This window comes from Leptopilina heterotoma, unplaced genomic scaffold (assembly GCF_015476425.1).
Source record: "Leptopilina heterotoma isolate Lh14 unplaced genomic scaffold, ASM1547642v1 Lhet_65, whole genome shotgun sequence".
Taxonomy (NCBI): Eukaryota; Metazoa; Arthropoda; class Insecta; order Hymenoptera; family Figitidae; genus Leptopilina; species Leptopilina heterotoma.
In genome coordinates this window covers 5,033,762-5,061,427 of record NW_025111152.1, presented here as the reverse complement: position 1 = coordinate 5,061,427, position 27,666 = coordinate 5,033,762, and the positions used below count along the sequence as shown (strand labels likewise).

General features: G+C 28.9%; 2 protein-coding genes across 2 annotated transcripts in view; one reads left to right on the top strand and one right to left on the bottom strand.

Moving 5' to 3' along the window:
• Positions 1–13,410, top strand: part of LOC122509993 — a 29,668-nt gene extending 16,258 nt beyond the window's left edge. The window contains exons 2-5 of the mRNA XM_043624359.1: positions 959–2,338; positions 2,540–3,325; positions 12,725–12,949; positions 13,178–13,410. Of these exons, the coding sequence (XP_043480294.1) occupies positions 959–2,338; positions 2,540–3,325; positions 12,725–12,949; positions 13,178–13,410 (2,624 nt within the window). The remainder of the gene's footprint in view (positions 1–958; positions 2,339–2,539; positions 3,326–12,724; positions 12,950–13,177) is intronic.
• LOC122509938 (two pore potassium channel protein sup-9) overlaps positions 1–27,666 on the bottom strand; it is a 366,618-nt gene that overhangs the window by 236,043 nt on the left and 102,909 nt on the right. The gene's annotated exons all lie outside the window — the stretch shown is intronic.

Here is a 27,666-nt window from a genome sequence, read left to right as displayed (position 1 = left end):
GGCCAACTGTGGGCACAAGTACGTGCCAAAGGTGGGCAAACTCTGGCAACCAAAACTTTGCTTGCCAAAGTTAGGCCAACCTTGGGCCAACCTTCAAACTCTGGCGGCCAACCTAAATTCGCACCTGGGTCGCTTATAAATATAATATACATAGAAATAAATGTAGTTCTGAAAAAGATTTCGCAAAAAATGTATTGAATTTCACGTGTTCTATTTTATAACCGATAACATTTCGATATCAGGTTTGGAACAGGCGTTGCTATTACTATCATTATAACTGTTATTACCGCATCCAATATCAGGAGCATCTTCGACATCGAGTGGCATTCCAATTATTTATGTTCATGCCGAATACTTTTAATATTCCACTGCGCACTTTATCTTACTATCGTAAAATCGCGATAAAAATACTAAATTAATTACCTTTTATTTAAAATCATTTAACATGTAGGATTATTGCATATTTTACTTCAAACTCGATTTTTTGGCATATCGTATGTTTGTTGACCTCACGAACTCAAAAATCCCATTTTCTAAAAAACGGCATTCCATATGTTTGTGAATGTAAACATTACTTTTCCATATAAATATATCTCGAGACCATTAAGAGCTTTAGAGATGAATTTTTTTTAAATTTGTAGGTCTCACGTGCGGACATGAAATGAGAATATATTGCACTGAGAAAACTGGAGTATTGGACTAACTTTCGGTACCGCATGTGCTTCTTATCTCGCAATACGCACCCTTCATCAACTCGCGGATGACGAACAAAGGGAATTTCCTATAGCTGCACACTTTTTAAAGAATGATTTTTACGTTGATGATTTTTTATCGAGCGCGAAAACTCTACAAGACGCACTAGACATTAGAAACGAATTAATTACTTTATTATCAAAAGGTGGTTTCACATTGAGAAAATGGGTTTCTAATGACCCTTGTTTATGTGAAAATTTTGTAGGTAATATTAGTGATGAACACATGTCGTTAGATCCTTCAAATGTTGTGAAAACATTAGGTTTGCGTTGGAATCCAACATCAGATGAATTTTTATACATTGTTAATTTAGAAAATACAAATGAAATTGCAACCAAAATATCTGTTCTTTCGAAATGCGCTAAATTATACGACCCGTTAGGAATTTTAGGTCCAGTAATTGTTGTTGGAAAGTTATTAATTCAACAATTATGGAAACTTAATTTAGAATGGGATGAACCTCTTCCTAAAGATTTACAAATTATATGGAAAGAATATGTAGACCAATTAAGTTATCTCAATGATATTCGATTTAAAAGATGTATCACTGTCGAGAATTTCACAGATATTCAAGTACACGGCTTCTGTGATGCCAGTGAGAAGGCATATGGGGCGTGTCTTTATCTTCGCTCAACCAATGACAATGATGATACACAAGTATCATTAATCTGTTCTCAATCTCGAGTCGCACCACTCAAATCTACATCCTTGCCTAGGTTAGAATTGTGTTCAGCTCTTCTATTAGCAGAAATCTATGAAACTACAATGAAATGCTTAAAAATTCAAATTTCAGAGACCTTTTTTTGGTCTGATTCAATGATAGCGTTAAGCTGGATCAATACCTCTCCCCATTTGCTAGAAGCGTTTCTTGCAAATCGCGTTTCTAAAATACAAACTTTGACAAAGGCTGAAAATTGGCGACATGTACCCACGGAAAGCAATCCTTCTGATATGTTATCACGCGGATTAAGTCCTCGTGAATTCATTCACAATCGTGATTGGAAAAATGGTCCCTCATGGTTGCAATTAAATGACAAGAATTGGCCTCAAAGGGATATACAAGTAAATGAAATTTCTGGTCTTCGTAAAGTAAAGGCAGTTTTTTCATTTAAATTAACACAAGGTAAAGTTGATATGTTAACAAAATACAGCAGCTGGCAAAAAACAGTTAGAATAGTTGCGTATTGTTTACGTTTTATATCAAACGCGAAAAACAAGGTTGAAAATTCTCAACTCAAAACAAATTTATCCGAAAATGAAATTAACTCAGCAAAGAGTCAAATTATTAAATTAATTCAAGCAGAATCATTCTCAAGCGAAAAACGTTCTCTTTCAAAAAATCAACAAATCTCTAAAGACAGTAAACTTATCTTTTTAAACCCATTTCTTGACCAAGGTGTTCTTAAAGTGGGAGGGCGTCTAAATCTCGCGGACCTTCCCGAATCTAAAAAGCATCCAATCGTTTTACCAAAGGATCATCATATTACAAAATTAATAATTAAAAACGAGCATATGAAACGTTTACATGCAGGAGTTAATTCGACTCTATGCGGCGTTCGCGAAACCTACTGGCCCATCGATGGTCGTAACTTAACACGACATATTGTCCGACAGTGCATAAATTGTTTTCGTGCAAAACCTCGCGAACCTCAATATTTAATGGGAAATTTATCTAAAAATCGTTTAACATTTTTTCGTCCGTTTCTCAATGTTGGAGTTGATTTTTGTGGTCCGTTCTTTACAAAGGAACATAGACACAGAAATAGAACAAAGGTCAAAACTTAAGTTGCGGTGTTCGTTTGCTTTGCTACCAAGGCGGTTCATTTAGAACTAGCTAGTGATTTAACAACAGAAGCATTTCTAGCATGTTTAAAAAGATTTTTTGCTCGACGTGGAATTTCTCAATCCATTCACTCTGATAATGCCACAAACTTTGTTGGAACAAATAATGAAATCAAGGAACTGTTCAAAACAATTAATACAGTAATAATAGATGAAAGAACTAAAGAATATCTCTCTAACAAATCGGTTTCTTGGCATTTCATTCCTCCTCGGGCTCCTCATTTTGGGGGACTTTGGGAGGCTGCAGTAAAATCGTTTAAATTTCACTTCGTCCGAGTCACAGAAAATTCTCTCCTGACTTATGAGCAACTTCACACATATGTAACAGAAATTGAGTCAATTTTAAATTCCAGACCTTTGACTCCTCTCTTGACTGATCCTAATGATCTTAATCTTTTAACACCCGCACATTTCCTCTTGGGTGGTTCTCTAACAAGCTTGCCACAAGAGGATCTCCGCAACATTCCAGAGCATCGACTGAACTGTTGGCAACTTGCTCAAAAAATGCGTCATCACTTCTGGGACCGATGGCATAAAGAATACCTGAACGAGTTAATTTGTAGGAGTAAATGGCAATCTGCGACTGAACAAAGTGCTATACAACCAGGAATACTCATCTTGTCCAAAGAGGACGATCTACCACCAATGAAGTGGCCTCTTGGACGTGTTGTCATGATTCACCGAGGATCTGATGGAATAGTGAGGGCTGTGACAATAAAAACAAAATCAGGTGTTTACAAGCGGGCATTAAAACATGTGTGTCCTTTGCCAATAGATTAAAGACAATACAAACTTTAAAGTGAGGTGATGTGAGTTAATTGAACATTGGCCGTTCAAAGGGGCCGGCATGTTACTGCGTAACAATTTGTCGTGGAAAAACCCAAAATTTTGAATTATTACTTTAATAGAGGTAGCTTATTGTGTCTCTTAAGTACTTTAGAGAAAAGGAAAAAGGAACATATATTGAATAGTTTTTGGCCTTCATAATAGATCAAGTTGTGTATTTTTTGATAAAGAAGAAGAAAATTTCAATACTTTGACATTTATGTTTAGTGTTAATGATTTTATTATCATCCGAAAATAACCGATGTAAACACGTTCGCAGGTCAGTTAGACCGCAATAATTGTAAAATTTCTCTCTAGGTCTTCAAGAGTGAGGTCTATTGTCCTTTGGAGGCGGTCTTTGAATCCTCCCTCAATCCTCAATCTGCAAGTGGGGGTAAAAAATCACTCCCACTCTTTAAAATTTAGGTTTAGGAAAAACGATAATTCTGCACTTAAGAGACAAGTTTCTCAATGCAAAAATAACTCTTAAACGAAACACTTATATATACGGCAGTCTGTAAAGCTAGATTAAATTTTAATTGTGTAGTCAAAAATGTTTCATGATAAAGAATAAATCTTATATTGTAAAAATATAAAAACAAAACACAAATTATTTTAAACCAGCACAAATCATACATTATTAATAATTCATATTTTCACATTACATTGAATAAACGTGAGAACCGAGTAAATTTGGGTAAATTATTTAAAATTAAAAAACTGAAATATTGAAATCGAACCTAAAATTTTAAATATTAGCACTGCTCATTAGCCCTGATTAGCTCGTCCAGTCTGGACCAACGCGTGGTTCGATCGTCACTGGTCTGATTAGCCCATGGTCAGTCTTTTCAGCGCCCAGTTAGAGAATAGACTGTCTTTCTGGCACCACACTAGAACCCAACAATTTTTCTACACGGGTATATATTAAAAAATTTGACTAATTTCAAAAGAATTTTAGTTTAAAAATTTTTTTTTAAATCTTAGTTTTTTTTATATTTTTAATTAAATTCATTTAAAATTGAAATTTTACAAAATATTAAATCAAAATCTTTTGAAGTTCATCTACTTATGAAAATCGTAAAAAATTGTACCTACCTACTAATTTAAAATTTGCGAACGAACTTAATTATATAAAATTATTCTAAAATTAATTTCACAAATAAATTTGTTAATAAGTGAATTTGATAAATAGAATCAAAACTTTAATTACAGTTTTTTAATTAAATAAATTAGCAATTGTCTAAATTAAACAAATTAGTTATTTCTTAAATTTAATAAATTAGAGTATATTAAAAATAAATAACTTAGTCATTTTTAAAATTAAACAAGTAATATTATTACATATTAAGAGTGTAATTTGTTTTAAAAATTCAGAGGAAAAGATGTAATTTTTACTCTCTATACTATTAGTTAGCGACAAAATCCACTAAAACGGGGTTTTACTGTATATTCATAAAGAAAATAACTTTAAGGAGAAAATACGAACCGTAAATTTTTTAAATTGGCCATTTAATAACAAAAGCAAGAGAGAAAATTAAAAAATGCTTTTAAGAGAAGTAAACAATGAAGAAAGTAATAAAAAAATAATAATAATAAAACCAATTCAAACAATTATGAGACTAGTTATTGGTTGATTATTATATGCGAGAAATATAAATATAAGAAACTGTGAAATATATATAAATTATTACAGAAAAAGAAAATATTTTTCCTTCTTTCGACGCATAAACATGTTTTATTTTATTTTTCATTTTTTAGTAAAAATATGAGATCTTGATTGCACTACGATACGATATTGACCACATCCGGTTTCGCTGAGCACTTCGCTTTTTTTTCATACCCCCCAAGTATGAGCTTCTTGAAGAAGCTCGATTTCCTGTGGGAAACTCACTTACAGTCACTCTAACCACCACTAGAGAAGTAATAGTCATGTTTCTTCGCTGAAACATAAAAGAGGTCATAAAAGAAGATTCCTCTCTTTGACCTCCTTGAATATATCTTTCTTTTTTTTTTATTATTTTTCTCCTCGTTTTCCTTTTTCTCTTTTTTTTCTAAATTACTCACTTTCTTCTTCATTAATTTCCACCTTTTTCCCTTAAGCCCCCTCCCCCAGCCCACACCATTCCCTCACATGATTCTCTTAAAATGGCAATTCCACCAAGAATATTATAAGGTCATTTCTTTCATAATTACTTTTACAGCAATGAGTTTTTGTTAGCGAGAAGGAAACAAAAATAGATAACGTTAAAATTTTTCTGCAGAATGTTTCTTTTTTACAGTGTTTTCAAAATTTTACTTTAAAAGAAATAACTTCTTTGTTTCATAACAAATTTTACCCTAAATTAAAAATTTTGTTTTTGAGGTTTCATTGCTGTTATTTTTTTTATTTTTTTGATAAAAATAAATTAGATTCGTCTTTACAGAACTAATTTTGTAATTTTGTCAAATTAATTGATCCAAAATTATAATTTTCAAACTTTTTGAGAATAAAAATGTCTTGTCTTAATTTATCTAATATTTCAAAAATAAACAGGACACCAGGGCTCGAACCAGTAAAAGTATTTAAAAATACGGACTTTAAGTACCAAAAATGAAAAATTAACGGACCCTTTACGGAACAATTGCTGACAAAAATATAACCAGTCCAAGTCAAATAAGAGAACATTTTACTTAAAACTAAATTAAATTTTCCATAACTATAAAACATGAAGATATCGATAACTCCGAGTCGAAGACTCGGAGTGATCGATTTCTTCATGTTTTATAATAATTAAATATGACCGAGTGATAAAATCATTTACAAATCAAATATTATTTACAAGCATTTTTAACTAAAATTCTTCTTTTAATCGATTATTTTTAACTAAAATTCATCTTTGAATCGATTATTTTTAATAATTTTCAAAAAAGTTCTTTGACAATTTTCAAATCCATTTGTTTTTAATATTTAATTTTAAGAAATTTCAATTATTCGTAAATTCTTCAATTAAATAAATATTAGAAAATAAAAACTTAAAATAATATTAAAAAAATTCAATTAAACTTTCAAAAAAAAATTTATTTCAACTGAAATTAATTTTTATAAAAAAATTTTACTAGAATTCAATTATTTAAATACAAAAATAAATAATTTATTAAACAATTTAAATGATTCTTACAATTCATTTTCTATAAGGAATTTTATTAACAAATTTTAAAATAATTGAATATCAACAAATTATAATAAAATTTTGAATAATTAAATTTTTCGAGAAATTTGATTAAAATTGTATTAAAAATAATTGAAATTCTGCAATCAGTTTTGTTATTTGTGAAAATAATTGAATCCCTAAGAAGAATTTTATTACTTTTGAACAATATTTAATTTTTGCGAAGAATATTATTACTCTTGAAAATAATTGAATTTTTGCAATAATTTTTAACTTTTCCAAAATTAATTTTTTTTAGTTTTTTCAACTAAACATTTTCTATAAATCCATTATTTTTAATAATTTTTTAAAAAGTTCTATAAGAATTTTATAATTCATTTGTTTACAATTTTATTTTACAAAATTTCAATTATTTGTAAATTCTTCAATTAAATATATATATATATATATATATATATATATAACTTTAAATAAATAAATATAACTTTAAATAATTTCAAAAAAATCCGCAATTAAAGTTTCTCAACAAAAATTAATTCCACAGAATTGTTAGTTAAAAATATGAAAAATTTAAATTTTCCAAGATTTTAATCTGAAACTTTTTCAAAATTCAATTATTTCTAACAATTTACCCTCTAATGCTTTTAAAATTCAATTATAATCTAAAATTTTAACAGAAATCCATTTTTAAATCAATGTTTATGAGAAAATTCGATTAGGATTCAATTATTTAAATACAAAAAAAACAATTTATTGAATAATTGCGTGTTTCTTAAAATTGAATTCTTATAAAGACTTTTATCTATAAATTTTTAAATAACTGAATTCTTTTGACGAATATGTGTAAAAAACCATTTTTGCGTTTTGGTGTAAATAGAAAAGTTGTAGAACTCAAAAAAACCTACAAAATTTATATACATAATTTTTTTTCACGTTGCACTCTTTTGGAGTTACAGGCTATTTATTAATTGTTACTTATAGGTAATACATATAATTGGCGGGAATGGAATGACCGAAGTTCTATTTATTGTTCTCGAGGTTTGTGATTACAGCAAAATGTTAAATTTTGTTTACTATTTTAGCGGAAAAAAGTGTTTTAATAAAAAATGGCAGTTATTTGAAAATCATCCATATATTATAAATATAAATATAACGCTGACATAATAGTGTATTATGCACCAAGGGTGTAAAGCGCAGTTTAGTAACGTTCGTAGAACATTGTTCAAAATCGTGAAGTCATCCCAACTTTAAAATTTTGATTAGATTATTAATTGTGCATTCTTTTCGAAAATTTACGATTCAGTCGAAATTTTTAGGTTAGGATGACTTTACGATTTTAGCATATATGACATAAAGTATTGTATAATCAAGGGTGGACCTCGTTTTTTCCTTTGAACAATGATCTACGAACTCGTCTTTACACTCGCCCGGTTTCAACGCGAACGTTACTGAACTACTATTTATAATATATAGATGATTTTCAAATAACTGTCATTTTTTCAATAAAACATTTTTTTCCGCTAAAATAGTAAACAAAATTTAACATTTTGCTATAATCACAAACCTCGAGAACAATAAATAGAACTTCGGTCATTCCATTCCCGCCAATTATATGTATTACCTATACGTAACAATTAATAAATAGCCTGTAACTCCGAAAGAGTGCAACGTGGAAAAAAATTATGTATATAAATTTTGTAGGTTTTTTTGAGCTCTACAACTTTTCTATTTACACCAAAACGCAAAAATGATTTTTTTGGTACGAAAAAGGGGAAAAACTGATTCTTAGTAATTTTGGCGCCCTCTAGCTTTCGCACATAAGTTTAACAGTAGTGGCCCAATGAGATAAAATGTAGAGAAATATGTTCTCTACAACTTTTGTTTGAGAAATTTTTTAGTAAGACTTACGGTTTTTGCACAAAATCGAATCCAAAGAAATTTTGAGAAATTTTTGAGTCCCAACTTTTTGGTTTTAAGCTAGTCACATATACCACTAACGATTTATAAAATAATCTCAAGTAAGGTATTTTTTTCCATCAAAAATGCCAAATTGACTGTACTAAAAGTTAAATAAGTGAATACTTCGTGAATACTTCGTGAATTAGTAAATAGTGATTTAGTGAATAGTAAGTATTAGTGAATATAATTAGTGATAATAAGTGAATAGTAAATAATAATAGAATTACATTAAGATACTGCTATCTAAATTTTTTCAATCATTAAATAATTAATTGAGTTGTGTTTTGTTTTTGATGTTAATTAATAATAAAGTTAAAAAATTTGTTATAATTTTTTTAATGTTTATTAATAAATTAAAAATTTTGTTATAATTTGGAAATCGTCTGTAATTGGATAGAAGGCAAAATTAGAAATTGGTTATATTTGATAAAAGGCAAAATTGGAAATTGGTTCTATTGGATAAAAACAAAGCTGGAAATTGGTTAAATTGGATAAAAAAAAAATTGGAATTTGGTTATATTGGATAAAAGGCAAAATTAGAAATTGGTTAACTTGGAAATTGATTCTATTGGATAAAAAAAATAGGAAAAATTATTGGAAAAATTTGAAATTGGTTATATTGGATAAAAACAAAGTTGGAAATTGATTAAATTGGATAAAAGGAAAAATAGTAAATTATTTATTTTGGATAAAAACAAAGCTGGAAGTTGGTTAAATTGGATAAAAGGAAAAATTGTAAATTGGTTAAATATTGGATAAGAGACAAAATTAGAAATTGGTTATATTGGATGAAAAGCAAAATTGGAAATTGGTTCTATTGGATAAAAACAAAGCTGGAAATTGGATAAAAGGTAAAATTGGAAATTGGTTATATTGGATAAAAACAAAGCTGGAAATTGGTTAAATTGGATAAAAGGAAAAATTGTAAATTATTTATATTGGATAAAAACAAAGCTGAAAGTTGGTTAAATTGAAGAAAAGGAAAATTTTGTAAATTGGTTAAATATTGGATAAGACACAAAATTGGAAATTAGTTAAATTGGATGAAAATTAGGGTAAATTGGACATTGATTATTTATAAGTTATTTTCTATAAGAGGCAAAATTTGGTAACATTGGATAAAAGGAAATTATAAAATTTATAATTAAATGTATAAAACTTGATGTTAAAATTCTAATGTAATATTACTATTTTTAAAATTATAATTCCTTGATATAAGTAAATTTTATAAAATAAAAGAACAATGTCTAACAAAGGAGAAACTGTTAATTTGACCACTCATGATTTAAGTATTGTTGTCACTGAAGGAGCAATGCTAAATAATGATCATATGTATGAATTTTAAAAGCTATTGGGAAGACAATCAAATTTTTTTTATAATATGCAAAATAAAATTTGGGTTACAACCAATTGATTTGATAGTTCCAATCGAGAAAAGTAAGCAGCACATTCAAATACTTTTTAGTGGATCTTATAAATCTGGTCATTGGATTTGTACTTATTATGATGGAATAAGCCTTTACATTTTTGATAGTCTTAATAAAAAATGTTTAAATCATGATCAAAGAGATTATTTAATTAGATCATATCCTTTTGAACCACCAGTAGTTTTCACAACTGTTGATCAACAACCAGAATACAGTCTTTCTTATGGAGTATATGCAATAGCATTTGCAACATCGTTGGTTTTTAAAATTCTGCCCACTCTGTCAATTACTATTATTGTAATATTAGAAATTATTTAATGTTAATGTTCGAAAACAATAGTTTATGTAAATTTTCCTCTGTACAACTTTCTAATAGTAGATCTTGTTGTGTATGACTGAAATTGCCTTTAAATGAAAAAGATATTCAACTTCAGTATGGAAAATCAAACTTTTCTAAAAACTCTATTAAGAAAGAAATTTCTTTCTCGAGAATAATAAATGAAATAAATAAAGGAAATATTGCATCAACAACACTTAAACAAAGTAGGGCTGAAATTTAAAAAAGTTATCGTGAGAGGCAAAAATTAAAACGTAAAATTGATAATAAAAATTATTCAGAGGAAGCATACACATCCATTTCTTTCCCGAGAATTATAAATGAAATAAAGAAAGAAATATTGCATCAAAAACACTTAAAGAAAGTAGGGCTGAAATTCAAAAAAATTATCGTGAGAGGCAAAAATTAAAACGTACAATTGATAACGTAAATTATTAAGTGAAAAACACACTTTAACTAAGAAAAAACTTCAAGTCGAATCCTAAATAGAATATGCTAAGAACCTTAAATTAAAAAATAAAAATAGTGATACAAGTTCTTTGTCAAAAACAAAGAATACTCGATGTCAAAGAAATTATTGTGAAGGAGTATTAAAGCATCAAATTCAAAATGTGTTAAATGTTGAAAATTATCTAGGTCCGATAAATAATTACTGCACACATTGTCAAGCTAAACATTTTAAAGATGAAAAAGTTACTGGTAAAAAAGTTAGTTTTAATGACTGCTGTAGTCATGGAGGTGTTGTGTTAACTTTAATACAATATCCAGATGAATTCAGGCTTTTGTTAGAAGGGTTTTATAAAAAATCAGGTCATTTTAAAAAGAATATAAGGCTGTATTATAATTCTTTTTTTTCATCTTTAAATGCTTATGTAATTAATTTTAATGGCAGAAGAAGAGGACCATTCTGTTACAAAATTCAAGGTCAGATTTACTATCAAATTAATAGTGGTTTATATCCGGATAAAGGTGAGGATCCATGTTTTGGACAATTATTTATTTATGACCCTGAGGAATCAATCAGATACAGACTAAAAAGTAAGGAAAATTTGGATGAAGACGGTTTAAAATCTATAAAAAATATTATGAGAAATTCTAATGCATACACAAAATCTTACATGATGATGTCAGATGTAATTCAAAAAGAAGCTGAATTAGCAAGACAAATAATGAAGAAATTCCTGAGTTACAATTATTGTTCACGTTGAAAAAAAGCTTTGATACAAATAGATACAATTCTTAAAGTTGTAATGCAGTTGCTGCAATTTTTAATACAAACTCTAAAGGAGAAATACCAGAATCTTATGAAACGGTTTATAATAAATGTACAAAGGAATTAAAATTGGTTAGTAATTTAGATCCGAATGTTGAACCATGGATTTATCCCAAATTTTATCCATTTGGAAATAAGGGTTGTAATATTAATATGATTCGTAGTGATAGTGATTACAGAATTAAAAATCATACTATTTCTAGGTCTGCCTACATTAAATACAAAATTGCTGTAAGAGATAAAGAATTTAATCAATTTTTATATGGAGGTAGATTGTTTCAACAATGGGTGGTTGAAAATGATGTAAAAATAGAAAAAGATAGATTAAGATTTTGTGCAAATAATCAAGCTCAAGTGAGAAGTGAAAGATATAAAGGACTGATGGATTATTTACACAATCATGTGTTGGAAAATGATGTACACGTGTGAAAAACGCTTATATTGCCTTCTACTTTTATAGGATCACCTCGCAATATGATGCAACAATATCACGATTCGATGGCTATTGTTGCTCGTCATGGTAGACCAGATTTATATATCACAATGACATGTAATCCAAATTAGAAAGAGATACAGGAAAATTTATTCTCCTATCAAACTGCTGCTGATAGTACTGATATAGTTACTAGGGTTATCCCATTAAAAGTTAAACATCTACTTAAACCTATTGTTGATAATAAATTATTTGGAGAAGTCAAATCTTATGTTTATGTTATTGAATTTCAAAAGCGAGGATTGCCACACATTCATTTGTTAGTTATATTGAAAGAAAATTATAAAATATTAACAGTTGAAAGTGTTGATCGTTATATTTCTGCAGAAATTCCTAATGAAAATATCAATCTAATTTTACATAAAATAATAATGCAAAATAATATTCACGGACCTTGTGGAGATTGGTGTTTAATTAATGGGAAATATTAAAAAAAATTTCCAAAAAGTTACTAAGAAGAAACTACAATTGAAGAAAATTGCTGTGTTCATTGTCGTCGAAGAAATAATAATAAAGCGTATGAACGACCAAATGGATTTATTGTTGATAATTCTAATGTTGTTCCGTATTGCCCTAAACTTTCAGAAATATTTAATTGTTATATAAATGTAGAAATAGTTTCGAGTATCAAGTCTGTTAAATATTTATATAAATATATTCTCAAAGGGCATGATGATGCATCTATTGTTATCACAAATGCGAATGGTGAGGTAACTGTTAATCATAATGAAATACATCATTATGAAGAAAATAGATATGTTGGTCCAGTTGAGGCAGTTTGGAGAATTCTAAGTAAACCTTTAAAGAAAAAGAATCATAGCGTTAATCACTTACCCATACATTTGCCAAATGAACAGAATGTTATTATTCGAGAAGAAAAAGATAGTAACGGCATTTCTTTCGGTTTAAATACAAAACTTTTGGATTATTTTATCCTTAACTAACCAGATAGTAATGCTCAAAAGTATTATTATTCAGATATACCAGAGCATTATACATGGGTAACAAAATCTCTTGAATGGAAACAAAGAATTCGTAAAGTAAAAGTATAGGGAAGAATGTATTCAGTTAATCCACATCAATTGGAGTTATTTCATTTTAGATTATTGTTGCTTACAGTAAAAGGAGCAACTTCTTTTGAAAGTTTCATAACAGTTAATGGAGTTGTTCATGAATCTTTTACAACTGCTTGTTTGGCATTAGGACTTGCAGAAGATGATAGTGAGTGGATTAGGACAATCAAAGAAGCTGCATTATGGATGATGCCTCATTCACTTCGCCAATTATTCACAAGAATTTTAATTCAATGTCATCCTGTACATCTGGATGAACTATATATGGGAACAATTTAAGGGTCAAATGTCAGAAGATTATCAAACAATAAACGACATTGAAGCTGAACAAAGGGCTTGTAGAAATATTAAAACAATGTTATTTAACGAAGGATATAATTAAACTGACTTTCAGGGGTTATTAGATATTACAAGATGAAATTTTTACTGAACAAGTTAATGATATAAATATTGCGGAACATATTAACATAGGAGAACAGAATTATGCTAAATTAAATGTAAAACAAAAACTTGTGGTTGATTATGTACTTGATGCTCTAAAGGATTCTTCTTTTGATGGTTCTATGGCAATTGTTAAGAAGTAAAGGAATAAATGTTTGCAACATGGCATTTACAGGTATAGCTGCGACTCTGCTTCCTAATGGAAAAACTATTTATAAAGTTTTAGGCTTACCCGTTCCATTATACAGTGATTCATCTTCAAACATTAAAGTTCAATCTTTAGAAGGCCTCTTTTTAAAAAATATAGATGTTTTTATTTTGGGTGTAGCACCAATGGCTCCAAAATATGCTTTAGAAATTATGGATTATCTATTCCAACGAACCATTTGGTGGTAAAATTGTAATTCTAGGCGGAGATTTTCGACAAACTTTACCAATTAAAGAACGGGGTACTAAATCAGAAATAGTAAATTTATCAATAAAAAATAGTAAACTATAGAAATATTTTAAAAAATACACATAAACAGATAACATGAGAGCTTTACCACAAGAAACGGAATTTGTAGATTTTTTACTTAAAGTTGTCAATGGTGAATTAAATGATGCAGATGAAAATTTTATATTACCAGAACATATTATTCAAAAAAATTAAATATGGCCGCTAGTTAAAGCACGTGTTCGTGTTCTCTCAGATTGGATTAAGTGAAAATGTGACATTTTTCGTGTTTTTTATGCAGAATTTTTCATCATCTACATTCTGTGTTTGTTTTTTTTCTTATTTGAGTAACTGTGACTCTTTAAATGTGATATTTAAGTGTTTATTTTGTTGTTAATAACTTTTTGATTCTGTATATAACTACTACCCACTTTACATAACTTGACCAATGTGTCAGGCTCGTATAGTGTTATCTTAGAACCTGTCACTTGTTTCAACTTTGATTTCTCTTGAAACATGTCAAGCTCTCGTATGTGCACCGTTTGCAATTATAATATTGCGGGTGATGCTTTTTCCTGCCCGTGTGGAACCTTCTACCATCCAGCATGTGCAACTGCTGCTGTTAGTAAAAAAACGGGAAAAAGAAAATGCTGCTCCCACGTAAACACTTCTAATTCTCGGTCATTATCACCTAGTGGTTCCGGTAACATTACTATTGAACAAATTAGTCAATTATTAAATGACAAATTTGATAAGGCCAGGGATGAATCGGAAAAATTTTTTAGTGATAAATTGGAGTCTGTTATGTCTGTCTATTCTGACAGACTAAATGATGTTGTAGACAGAGTGGATAATCTTGAAGTAAGGTTCCAAGAATTTCAGGATAACAATGTTAGATCAGATAATAGTTTACACTCCATCTCTGAAAGTGCTATTTCAACTAAATGTGTGGCCGAAATATCTGATAGACTAAAAAGAAATAAAAATCTAATCCTGTTTGGGCATACTGAGATCGCTGATGATGGTAAGCAAACGAAAGAGACTTTAAATAAGCTAGATTCTAACTATATAAATAGCTTAATTAAAAGCTTCCATCCGTCGCATGATCCAAATTCCTTAGTTTGCTCACGATTTGGTAAACATCCACAGGACTCAGCCCCTCCTCGTCCTATACGAATTACTTTTAACAAAGAAGACATCATGTGGGAAACCCTTCGAGCATACTGGAGAAAGAAAGCAGTTTTGGTTTTGGACAACCCGCGGATATCTCTAGTCAGAGATTTGACCCCAATACAGAGAACCATATGGAAGGAGAAACACACGGAACTTCAAGACCGTCAGAAGAGAAGGGAGTTGGACTTAGTGATAAGAGAGGTGAGAGGAGAGTTTATAATTGTGAAGAAGCGGAAACCGGCGAATGCTCCCTCTACCAAATAGAATCAACATTGATAGAGGGGAGAGAGAATCACAGCTTTAATTGTACGCATGTGGTTGACTTGGATTTGCTCAGTGAAATCGTCATATATTATCAGAATGTACGTGGTATAAACACTAAACTCAATCTCCTTCGATCTGGATTGGATGTTTCTGATTATGATATGTTGATTTTTTCAGAAACGTGGTTAAATTCTAGTGTTCAAAGTTCCGAAGTTTTTGATTCTAATCTGTTTAATGTGTATCGAGATGACAGATTATCTGGAAGGGGGGGAGGAGTGTTAATAGCAGTGAAGTCAAAATTAGAGTCTTCTAGTATTGATATGTCGCGCATTGTTGCTTCTGCTCCCAATATTAACGTAGTTGCAGTTAAAATTTACTCTGAAGGGAACACCTTCCTTATCTTTTCGATTTATATCCCACCAAATATGCCTTGGGAACATCTGGAGGAGTTTCTGGATTCTATTTCTACTTCATCATTGTGTTTGGACTGTAGGGTTTTGATTGTGGGTGACTTTAACATTCCTAATTTAAAACAATTTATTGACAATAATAAACCTGACCGAAAATCATCCATTTTGAATAATTTTATGGTTTTGAACAATTTACATCAATATAATGATATTAATAATATAAACGATAGATATTTGGATTTAATTTTATCTTCATTTCCATGCGAAGTAACAGACAATGACCTTCCTCTTTTACCAGTTGATAATTACCACCCGCCTCTTATCATTAAATTTGAAGTTGCTATTCCTTTTGATTGTTCAAATACTAAATTTAACTTTAATCCAAATATTTCAATGTACAATTTTAAAAATTGTGATTGCTCTAAATTATACATTTTATTAACAAACACCGATTGGTCACAACTTCGAGAATCTCAAGATGTCAATTTAGTCTTGGAAAAGTTTTATAGTATAATTTATAGAATTTTGGATGCTGAAGTGGGCTGTGTGAAAAGTGCATTTTTATTTTTGGTTTATATCCTCATTGATACACCAAGCACATTGTTTCTCAGATTCAATTGAAAAATAAATTTAGAAGAAAATATAAAGTCTCAGGTAATGAATATTTTCTTTAGATTTACAAAAATCTTAGACGAAACATAAAAAATGAATTACACAAACAGTATAATGTATATCTTAAAAGTATAGAAAATGAGGTTATTGGTAATCCAAATTCAATATGGACTTACTTCAATAAGTCTAAGAAGACTTCTAGAATTCCTGCTGTAGTCTACTATAATGACCTTGAGATAATTGATCCGCAAGAAATAGTTAATGCATTTGCTCACTTATTTGTTGGTGTATATAAGCCTTCTACTTTTGATATTAGTTCTATTTGTTCAGATAATTTTGTCCATTTTGGAGATGGAATGCTAATAAGTCTCAATGTAATTAAATCGAAAATTCGTTCCCTAAATAACAAGTTTACTTCGGGTATGGATAGATTATTAAGTTTTTTTATTCGCAAATGTTGTGATGCATTTGTTGAACCACTTTATATTATAATTAATCTATCCTTAGCTACAGGTGTATTTCCGGATATGTGGAAGCGAGGAAAGATAACTCCTGTCTTTAAAAACGGTAACAAATCTCTTGTTGTGAATTATAGGCCTATCACAATATTGTGTAATTTTTCTAAAATACTTGAATCTGTCATTGGGGATATCTTGTGGTCCTATTTTTCTCCTTCACTTTCTTTACATCAGCATGGTTTTGTACCACGTCGCTCAACAGTTACAAATGTATTAACTTTTTTAAACAAAATAGAAACTTTTCTTTTATATAATCAACAAGTTGACGTCATATTTACTGATATATCTAAAGCCTTTGACACTGTTAGCCATGAAAAAATTATTTTTAATTTGGAACAACTTGGGGTTCTAGATAAAATTCTTAAACTTTTGTGCTCTTATTTGGCTAACAGGGTCATGACAGTTAATTATAATGGTTACTCGTCATTTGAATTTACGCCTACCTTTGGAGTTCCGCAAGGGTCCAATCTTGGGCCCATGCTGTATGTTATTTATATGAATGACTTAGAGTTTGCTTTGAAGAATGAATTTTTGTTATATGCAGATGATGCCAAATTGTTTAAACCTATCAATTGTATAAAGGATTGTGAAGATCTCCAGCTTGATGTTGATAATTTTTATGATTGGTGTAAAAAGGCTTCACTCGATGTTAATTCTAAGAAATGTAAGATAATGACCTTCACGAGGGCAAAGACAGCAATTGATTTTCAATATAAGATTGGTGATAAACCAATAGATAGAGTCTTTGTCATCAAAGATCTAGGAGTTCATTTTACGCCTAATCTTAAATTTAACACTCATGTTGACACAATCGTGTGTGAAGCTGGTAGGATCTTGGGGTTCTTATTCAGAACCTGTAAACATTTTAAAAATGAATATGCTTTAAAAATTTTGTTTTATTCTTTAGTTCGGTCCAAATTAGCTTTTTGTTCAGTAGTATTTCGTAATTATTTACCTGCCTACTTATCGAGTGCCATTGACAAATGTCAAAAACGATTTTTAAAGTTTTTACACTACAAAAAACACGGCATATGGATACCCCCTGGATCAGACTATGCACAATTGTGTCAACGTTTTAATGAAAAGTCTCTTGAATCTCGAAGAACAATTGATACAGTGTTGTTTTTATTCAAAATTATTAACGGTTTAATTAATAGCTCATATTTGTTATCGGAGATTCCTATTGCTGTTCCTCAGTTCTTCTCGCGAGGGTCTTATCCATTTTATACGGGATTAAGAAATGTAAATAGAACAACGCCAGTATTAAGTATGTGCAATGAGCTCAATAGCATATATAATTATAATTCAACAACTTTCGACATCTTTGATCAATCGCTTGATTCTTTTTTAAAAGCAGTTCTCCACTTTATTAAGGAGAACCCGATGCTATAATTATTAATTGTTTTGCGCCATTTTCGAAATTAAAATTATAACCGATAATCCTGTAATTGGTCTTTATGACTGTTGGATTTATTTCAATAAAGTTAAATTAAATTAAATTAAAAAGGGAATAGGTCCTCAAAATTTAAAATAAAATTTAATCCTTTAAAGATAAAATGTTTTTAATAAATATGTGTGTATCTTTAGAGTAATATTAGAAACTTTTCGGTGTAAAAACATTTCCATTTTTAATAGCAGAAAGAAAAGGGGCGTGCGTAGCGCGCAAAAATAGTGACTAGTAGATATTGAAAAACATTGAATTGAGAAACATTTTTGAAAATAATTAAATTTCGGAGAAGAATTTAATTATTTCTAAAGATAATTGAAATTTTGATGAGAATTTTTAAAAATTTTTGAACATAATTGAATTTCTGCGAATAATTTTATTACTTTTGAAAATAATTGAATTTCTTCAATCATTTATAATTTCTTTAAAATTCTCCAAATTATATCGTCCAATTTACGAACTTTTCATCTTCTTTAAATCAAATTACGGACTTTACGGACCTTTTTTAAAAAAAACGAACTTTTACAGACTTCAAGCAAAGTTACGGACTTTTACGGGATTTACGGACCTAGTTCGAGCCCTTGGACACTCTTTAAAATTCAAAATAAATTTTAAATTAAATTAAAAATCTTAAAATTAATTAATTTTAAATATTTTTAAATTAAAAGAAATTGGCACATTTTTCAGTGTTAAAAGAAAGTTATTTGACGCACTCAATATCAACACTAATTTTGCAGAACTATACAAAAATTTGGAGAGATTACTAACTTTCTTCTTATTTGATATAAAAAAAATTCTATTCCTGGTATTATAGAATAATATCAATTAACATAAAATTATATATATATGTATATGTATGGAATGTAGGACATTTTAATTTTTCCCTTTTCCGACCTCTTTTCAAAATAAAACAATGAAATTTTTATTAATGTAATTTCGTTTCCCAATGACTTTTATATACATAAGTAGCACATACTGCATAATTACCGTATACGTCATCCAATCCGTTTTTAGAGAACAAGTCAATAAATTTATTTCTATTTACCTTGCAATGAAATACTTCCCTACTGATTTTATTTTTTTGTCCTAAAAAAATCCCTTTTAACTATTTTTATCTTCCAAATTTTTTTCCCTATACAAGAATATTTAGAGAAAAAAATGTAATATGTGTTATTTGAAAAAAAGCATATATATATATATATATATATATATATATATATATATATATATATATATATATATATATATTAAAAATGCGATACAATTTCTTATACACATAAAGAAAGATCATTTCTATTCATTTCTCTTCTTTTGTTGCCCAACTTCTTTATTTCTTTTTTTATTAGTTTCTTGACCTGATTTTTTCTCATTTTTTATTTTTCTTTAGTGTCATTTCCCTATTTCTTATATCATTTCTATTCTAAGTTGTAATTTTTTGTGAATATATATATGTGTCTGACCAAAAACTGCGTTCTCTACTTACTTCCCTATTTTCGAAATGGGAAGGCCGACAATTTTTGTCTGACAAAATCTGACTTTATCTACTGAATTCCAAATGGGAAATATTTTTGAAAACCCAATTCTCAATTTCAAAGCAAACTGTTCGCCTGACTAAAAATCACATAACTATACTACTTTTCAAATAAAACCTAAAAATTCATTTCAAACCGATTCCTACTAATGTTTTTAAATTTTAAAAATTGGAAAAAGATTGTCTGACTTAAAACTACTCGGACTACTTTTTTTCAACATATTTTATTAATTAATTACAATAGTAGAATGAAAATGCAATTATTGTGTAAATATAATAAGTAATGAATTAAAATAATTTACTGTAATTACTACTTATATCCTACTAACTTGCACATTAAAGGGAAAAAATAAAAGAATCAAAGGAATGCCAATAAAAGGAATGAAAAAAGGAAAAAATTTTAAGGAAGACACGTGTATCAAATGTGACGAAATAGAAAAAAAAGTTTTGTCTCGTCAAGTGCAAGAAATGGTGAATATACGAGTCAAAAAAAAAAATTTTTTAAAGAAACAGAAAAAAGAGGGAACTGTAAACACAAACAAGATTCGCGCTTTGAGGTCAACTACATAACTCTTCAGTCATGAATTCAAGAAACGTGAATACATTGCCTTACTTTTTCGCCTTCAAAAAAGTCATACAAACTTTTTCGACACCTGTATATATATGTATATATAAATCTATTATAATAGGAAACAAATTTTTCATTTTTCAAAAATAAAAAAAAATAAACTTTAATTTTCATTTTATTATTCTCTATAAAGTTTAAAACACTCAAATTAACGACATTTTTAATACTTTTAATTTATATTTTATGAAAAAAATTATAAATTAAATAATTCATTCCACTGACAATTTAAAAGTATCAAATTGCAACGAATTGATAACAAAAATGTGGAATACTGTTAAAAGTATAACTAGTCCAAGTCAAATAAGAAAACATTTTACTTAAAACTATAAATTAAATTTTTAAAAAGATCACCGAGTGATAAAATCATTATCAATTCAATTATTATTTTCGAGAATTTTTAACTAAAATTCTTCTTTAACTTGATTATTTTTAATAGTTTTCGAAAAAGTTATTTGAAAATTTTCAAATCCATTTGTTTGCAATATTCAATTTTACGAAATTTTAATTATTCGTAAATTCTTTAATTAAACATATATTAGAAAATAGAAACTTCAAATAATATAAAAAAATTTAATTAAACTTTTTCAACAAAATTAATATCAAAATTTTAACTAAAATTCATTTTTAAATTAATTTTTATTAGAATATTCAACTAGAGTTCAATTATTTAAATACAAAAATAAATAATGTATATAAGCAATTTGAATGTTTCTTAAAATTCATTTTCCATAAGAAATTTTATCAACAAATTTTTGAATAATTGAATTCTTTCGACGAATTTTAATAGAATTTTTAAGAATAATGACATTTTTCGCGAAATTCTATTAAAATTGTATAAAAAATAATTGAAATTCTGCAATGAATTTCATTATTTATGAAAATAATTGAATTTCTAAAAAGCAGTTTATTATTTACGAAATTAATTAAATCCGTGTAAAATTTATATTACTTATGAAAATAATTGAATGATTGCGAAGTAATTAAAAAAAAAATTTGTAAATAATTGAATTCCTGTGAAATTTTTATTATTTTATGAAAATAACACAGCCACACAAAAAAAAAAAAGTTCTGATCTGGGGGTCTCACTATGTAGACTTTATGTTTTTTGGGTCGCTGAATCCGAATCCGAGGTCCATTTAACCTCATCAGATCAGGATTTTGACATAACCTCAAAAAACCAATATGGCGGACACATTTTTGAAAAGTTCATTGGATTCGCTTCAAATTCGTTACTCGGGGGTTTTTGGGGTCGCTGATTACGAATTTGAAGTCTGATTTCAAAAATTCAAAATGGCGGATCCAATATGGCGGACACGTTTTTGAAAAATTCATCGGATTCGCTTGAAATTCGTTACTCTGGGGTTTTTGGGGTCGCTGATTACGAATCTGATGTCGGTTTTTCAAAATTCAAAATGGCGGATCCAATATGGCTGACACATACATATTGGATGCGCCATTTTGAATTTTTGAAATCTGACTTCAAATTCGTAATCAGCGACCCCAAAAACCCCCGAGTAACGAATTTCAAGCGAATCCGATGAATTTTTCAAAAACGTGTCCGCCATATTGGATCCGCCATTTTGAATTTTTGAAATCAGACTTCAAATTCGTAATCAGCGACCCCAAAAACTCCCGAGTAACAAATTTGAAGCGAATCCAATGAACTTTTCAAAAATGTGTCCGCCATATTGGTCTTTTGAGGTTATGTCAAAATCCTGATCTGATGGGGTTAAATGGACCTCGGATTCGGATTCAGCGACCCAAAAAACATAAAGTCTACATAGTGAGACCCCCAGATCAGAACTTTTTTTTTTTTTTGTGTGGCTGTGATAATTAAAGGTGTGCATAGAATTTTATTAAATTTTTTTTTAAATAATTGAATTCTTTTGTACAATTTCATTAAATTAGTAAATTTTAAAAATCATTGATTTCGAGGAAAATTTGTGAAAATAATAGAAATTTTGACAAGAATTTTATTAAAATTTTTGAAAATCTCGATCTCGAATATGATCCACTTTTTAAAGAAAATTGGGTTGAAATAAAGTAAACGTTAAATTTATAGTATTTTTCAATTTAGTATTATAGTAATTTAAAAAAAATAAAGCAAAGAAAAATTTATCCATTTGAAAGTTGATAATTTTAGTGAAATATTTGATTTTAAAATTTGGGAAATAAAAATTTGTGTTATTAGAGAAAAGTGGTCGATATCTATAGTTTTTTTTCTTTTCTTTTTTTCCAAACATCGATCATCATCGATCATAAAAATAAAGACAAATTTAATAACTTCCATATAGTATTATGGGGTCAAAGAGCATTAGGAACTCTACTTCATCTTCTGTTTTTCTTATTTTCTCCTGGTTTTCGTATATTTCAACAAAAAAGGAAGGAGAAGAAGAAAAGGAATTTGCTCGAATAGTCAAGAATAAGGGATGGCCGAATATCCGTTGGTTGTGTGGCCAAATTCGCGAAATGTCGTGAGCAGGCATCTAGCCAGAAGGATTTTCAGTGTATACCCCGTGATTGACGAATAAATTATACGCATACATCGCTTTTTTCGAAATTCCAATAATTTCAAAATGTACAGAGAAAAAGCTTATGATAGTTCTACAAATCTATATGCTTTTATAATAATAATATATTCATAATTTTTTATATTATGACTTTTATATAACTAGGTATTTTACCTATATAATTATAGTCGCAATATGAAGGAAAAGATAAAATTAAAAATAAATATAGTAAACAAAATTATAAAATGAAAAGTAAGAAAAAAATAAATATATACTATCAACCGGGGAAATTATAGTTTAGAATGGTTTGTTCCACATTTACCTCGGTTGTTCTATAATTACCCCTGCAGGGCATAAATTCACAACAAAAGTCCGGTAAAGTCACAAGGAATTTTAGAAGAAACGACAAAAAAGATGCATAACATTGTAAAAACTGTAAAAAAAAATGGCAAAATGATAATTGAGTGTAGAATGTAACAAATATTTTTATGACAATTATTTTATTTGTAGTTTTTGCTTCCTCATAAAGGAAGCCTTATAGTGATGTCGATTTCCGAATTTTTTAGAACCAATTATTTTTACAAATTTTCAAGTGTAGTATATATAATTCGTCGAGAGGAACAAATGTCCGGATGTATGTGTGTATGTATGTGTGTGTGTGTGTGTGTGTGTGTGTGTGTATGTATGTATGTGTGTGTGTGTGTATGTCACCGATTCTTGTGGACAAATTTTCTCTTACACGTCTTGACGGATTTTGATAAAATTTTGTAGGTGTATTACGGTCACGAATACCAAAAATCAGACAAAAGGATTTTCAAAAATATCTAAAAAAAAATTTTTTTCAACAATTTTTTAATTTTTGAAAAAATAAATTTTGGATTTTTTGAAGTAACTTTTTTCTATATTAAAATTTTTATTAATTTTTGTCAAAATTGCATTCCTGACATAAAAACGAATCGATTCATGTATATAAAGTAGGGGAGGATGGGGCAAGGATAGTTAGGTAAGACCTTTTCAGATCTAGCGGCCAAACTTGATTATGTATCTGCAAATGAAAAGTATTTTTGGAAAGCCTGGTTATTTGGCTATAATTTAATTGCTAATTAATTTAATTTGCTGTACATTATTTTACTGTAGACTCAAATCCCTACGCGATATGAATGAAAAAATAAACAAAAATTTTTAACTATCCTTGCCCCAGTACCGGGGCAAGGATAGTTAAAAGAATTCGAATGCCAAAAATGTTATAGAAAATCAGTAAATTTTTGTTTTTTTTATTTTACTGAATTTAGACTATTCAATATTGATATCCCAAGTATTAAAAATATGTATGGAACATTTTCTGAATTGCAATTATTATATTAAAATTCATCTGAACTAGAATCAGAAGTTTAACCAATTTTTTTCAGACGACCACCAATTTCTTGGTCATAAGCTTTGTTTTCCGTATATAATTACGCACCATTATGTATATCAACCTAAAAAGAACAATTAAACACTTTTTTAAAATTTTCAATGGTATTAACACGCTTTTACCGTGCCGTATTATCTCTAACTATCCTTGCCCCATGAGTCCATATTTCAGTTTTTTCTAAATTTTAAGGAACGACGTGAATTAATTTGAAAATAAATACGATATTCGTGTTCAGCAGGAAATTCCACCCCGGAAAACATTTTACGTAAAAAATATTCTGAAATTCTAATGTAGAAAACAATATGATAAACATTACGTTGACATTTTAACAAAAAAAACTTTTTTCAAAAATAATCTCCCAACTTCGCAAATGGCGACAGATTGAATTGCAATTTTTACAATCATCTTTTGGTGTTAAAACGCGAATATACTATGAATTACGCGATTTTTGAGCAAGCCGTCTAAGCATAACAGCAACTAACTATCCTTGCCCCTTAACTATCCTTGCCCCATCCTCCCCTATATATTTTATCAAAATTTATAGAATTAATAAATATTTTAAATTTTCACAAAAAATTGAAATTTTGTATTTTTTGACATTTTATCTTAACACTTTAAAATAATTATTCTAAAATAAAAAATTAAACAATTGGTATATATTATATTGAGGAAGCTTAATGATCATGAAATGAACAACTTGTTTTATTTGCAATGAGGCACAAAAATAATTCTTAATCGTAATAATTATTTTTTAAAGCAAAAAAATACTTAAATAAATCGAATAATCGGTTTGATTATTATTTATTTAAAAACTTATTTTTTCTATTATTTTTTTATTAAATTTAAAAAAAATTAAATAAAATTGTAAGCAAACATTTAATTATTTTCATAAATGATAAAAATTTTACAGGAATTCTATTATTTACAAAGTTTTTATAAATTTCTTCCCAATAATTCAATTATTTTCATAAATAATCACATTTTCTTAAGGAATTGAATCATTTTCATAAAAAATAATTAAAAATTCTAGAAAATAATAATTGAATTGCAATGATGAAAATAATTTTGAAGAAGTTACCTACAGTAACAATTTTCCTATAATATAAAATAATGATTTTATCACTTGGTCATCTTTATAATTCCCAGGCAGAAAAGTTGGAGGTGTGCCAGCACTAACGACCGGCATGGTACCGAACCGGTTGTAAAGTCAGACTTATGCCGGTACCGGCAAAAAGGTACCGGGCCGGATATGAAATAAATACCGGCCCAGTACCGGCCCGGTGGTAAATGTGGATATGTACCGGTACTGGTAGTGTGTACCGGGCCGGTTGATTAAAAATATCTGGCCCAGCACCGGCCCGGTACTGTCATTTCGCTCTGTCTTATACCGCTGTAGAAGATTTGCCGGTGATAATTTTTTTTTACCGGCCCAGCACCGGCGTAGCACCGGCCCGGTACTGTCATTTCGCTCTATTTTATACTGCCGAAGGAGATTTGACGGTGATAATATTTTTACCGGCCCAGCACCGGCCCGGTACTACCATTTGGTTTTGTTTTTATACGGACAAAATAGATTTGCCGGTGATAATATTTGAGCCGGCCCAGCACAAAAATTTACTCAATACTTTCTACTGGCACAGAAGTTTTGCCGACAAAGATATTATTACTGGCCCAGTGCCGTCCCGGTTGTTTGCTAATGTTAAACTAGAAGAAAAATAATTAAAGAAGAGAACAAAAATTTGAAAATTAATTTATTAATTAATTTATTAATTTAATTATTAATAATAAATTAATTAGTTAGTTATGCCGGCAATTATATTAATACCGAGTAGGTTGCTTATTGGTGCCGGCCCGGTATTTAGCCGGTGAATAGGGCGGTTATTATTATTTATAATCACTATTTTTATTTATTTATTTTTAATAATTTAAATTGAATTATATATATATTGTAACCAACTTTATTATTTAAGATAAATCAGTTACTATTTAAATTACTGAATAGAAAAAGAATTATGTAAAAAGTACAACAAAATAACTAAAAATGGAAAATAGTAAATTAAAAATAAATAAAATCAACTTTAATATGGCGCATATAAGTGTTTAATTATTGTTCAAATAATTTATAATATTTCTCCTAAATTTATGAACTGCAGTTCGTTTATAATAAAGATTTTAGTATAAAACAATAACAAATTAGAAATTGAGTCGCGTTCTATAGTTTCGAATAAACAGTCACAGATATATATATATATATATACACACGAATACAACATACACACACACACATAGACAATATGTAAATTAATTCAATCAATTGTCAAAAAATAGGACAATTGAGAAAAAATAAAAACAGCAATGAATTATAAAAAATGTATAAATAAAATGAAATCGCCTCGTGCTCACAAATACTTATCGGAATTAAACAGCGAGAATAAGCAATCAAAGACACACTCGAATCCAAGAGATCACGTTTACATCCAGATGTTCCTGGGAATTGTCTTAAGAAATCCACGCCCAATTATTTGCTGGATTCTATTATATTTTTCCTGGATGGGACTCCAAATTAGCAAACCTTGATGGATTGAGATTTCGTCTGATTTTGATTGTCTTAATTTTCTGTCCGATTTTTAATCGCCACACTATCACATATAATAAAAGAAAAATGTATAATACCGATAAAGATAATTATCCAAAAAGAAAAACAACTAGTTTAAAATATAAAATGCAAAATGATTTCCTACCTATCAGTGTCCGCGGCCGGCACTTGAAAATATGGCACAGACCCCGCTGTCCGAATTGAGGCACGATGACGAAGTGAAGAACACAAAATCATCGCTCCCAAAACCGACAGCGGTTTCCCGGCATCCTTCCCTACTTCTCTCAATTTTCGGCAGACCAAAGACACCGATAGGCAGTTGAAAATACGTCATATCAGAAATTCGCGCATTTTCCACCAAAGTTTACAAGGAGACAACCCAACTTACATCACAGTATAATACATATATTAAAATATCGCTTCAATATATATATATATATATATATATATATATACCATTTTGGACGACAGCAACCGTGCGGTGCCAAGAACGACAATTGTGACAAGAGATGTACTGACATTTTCGTGGTTTACGGAAACGATGCACATAAAATG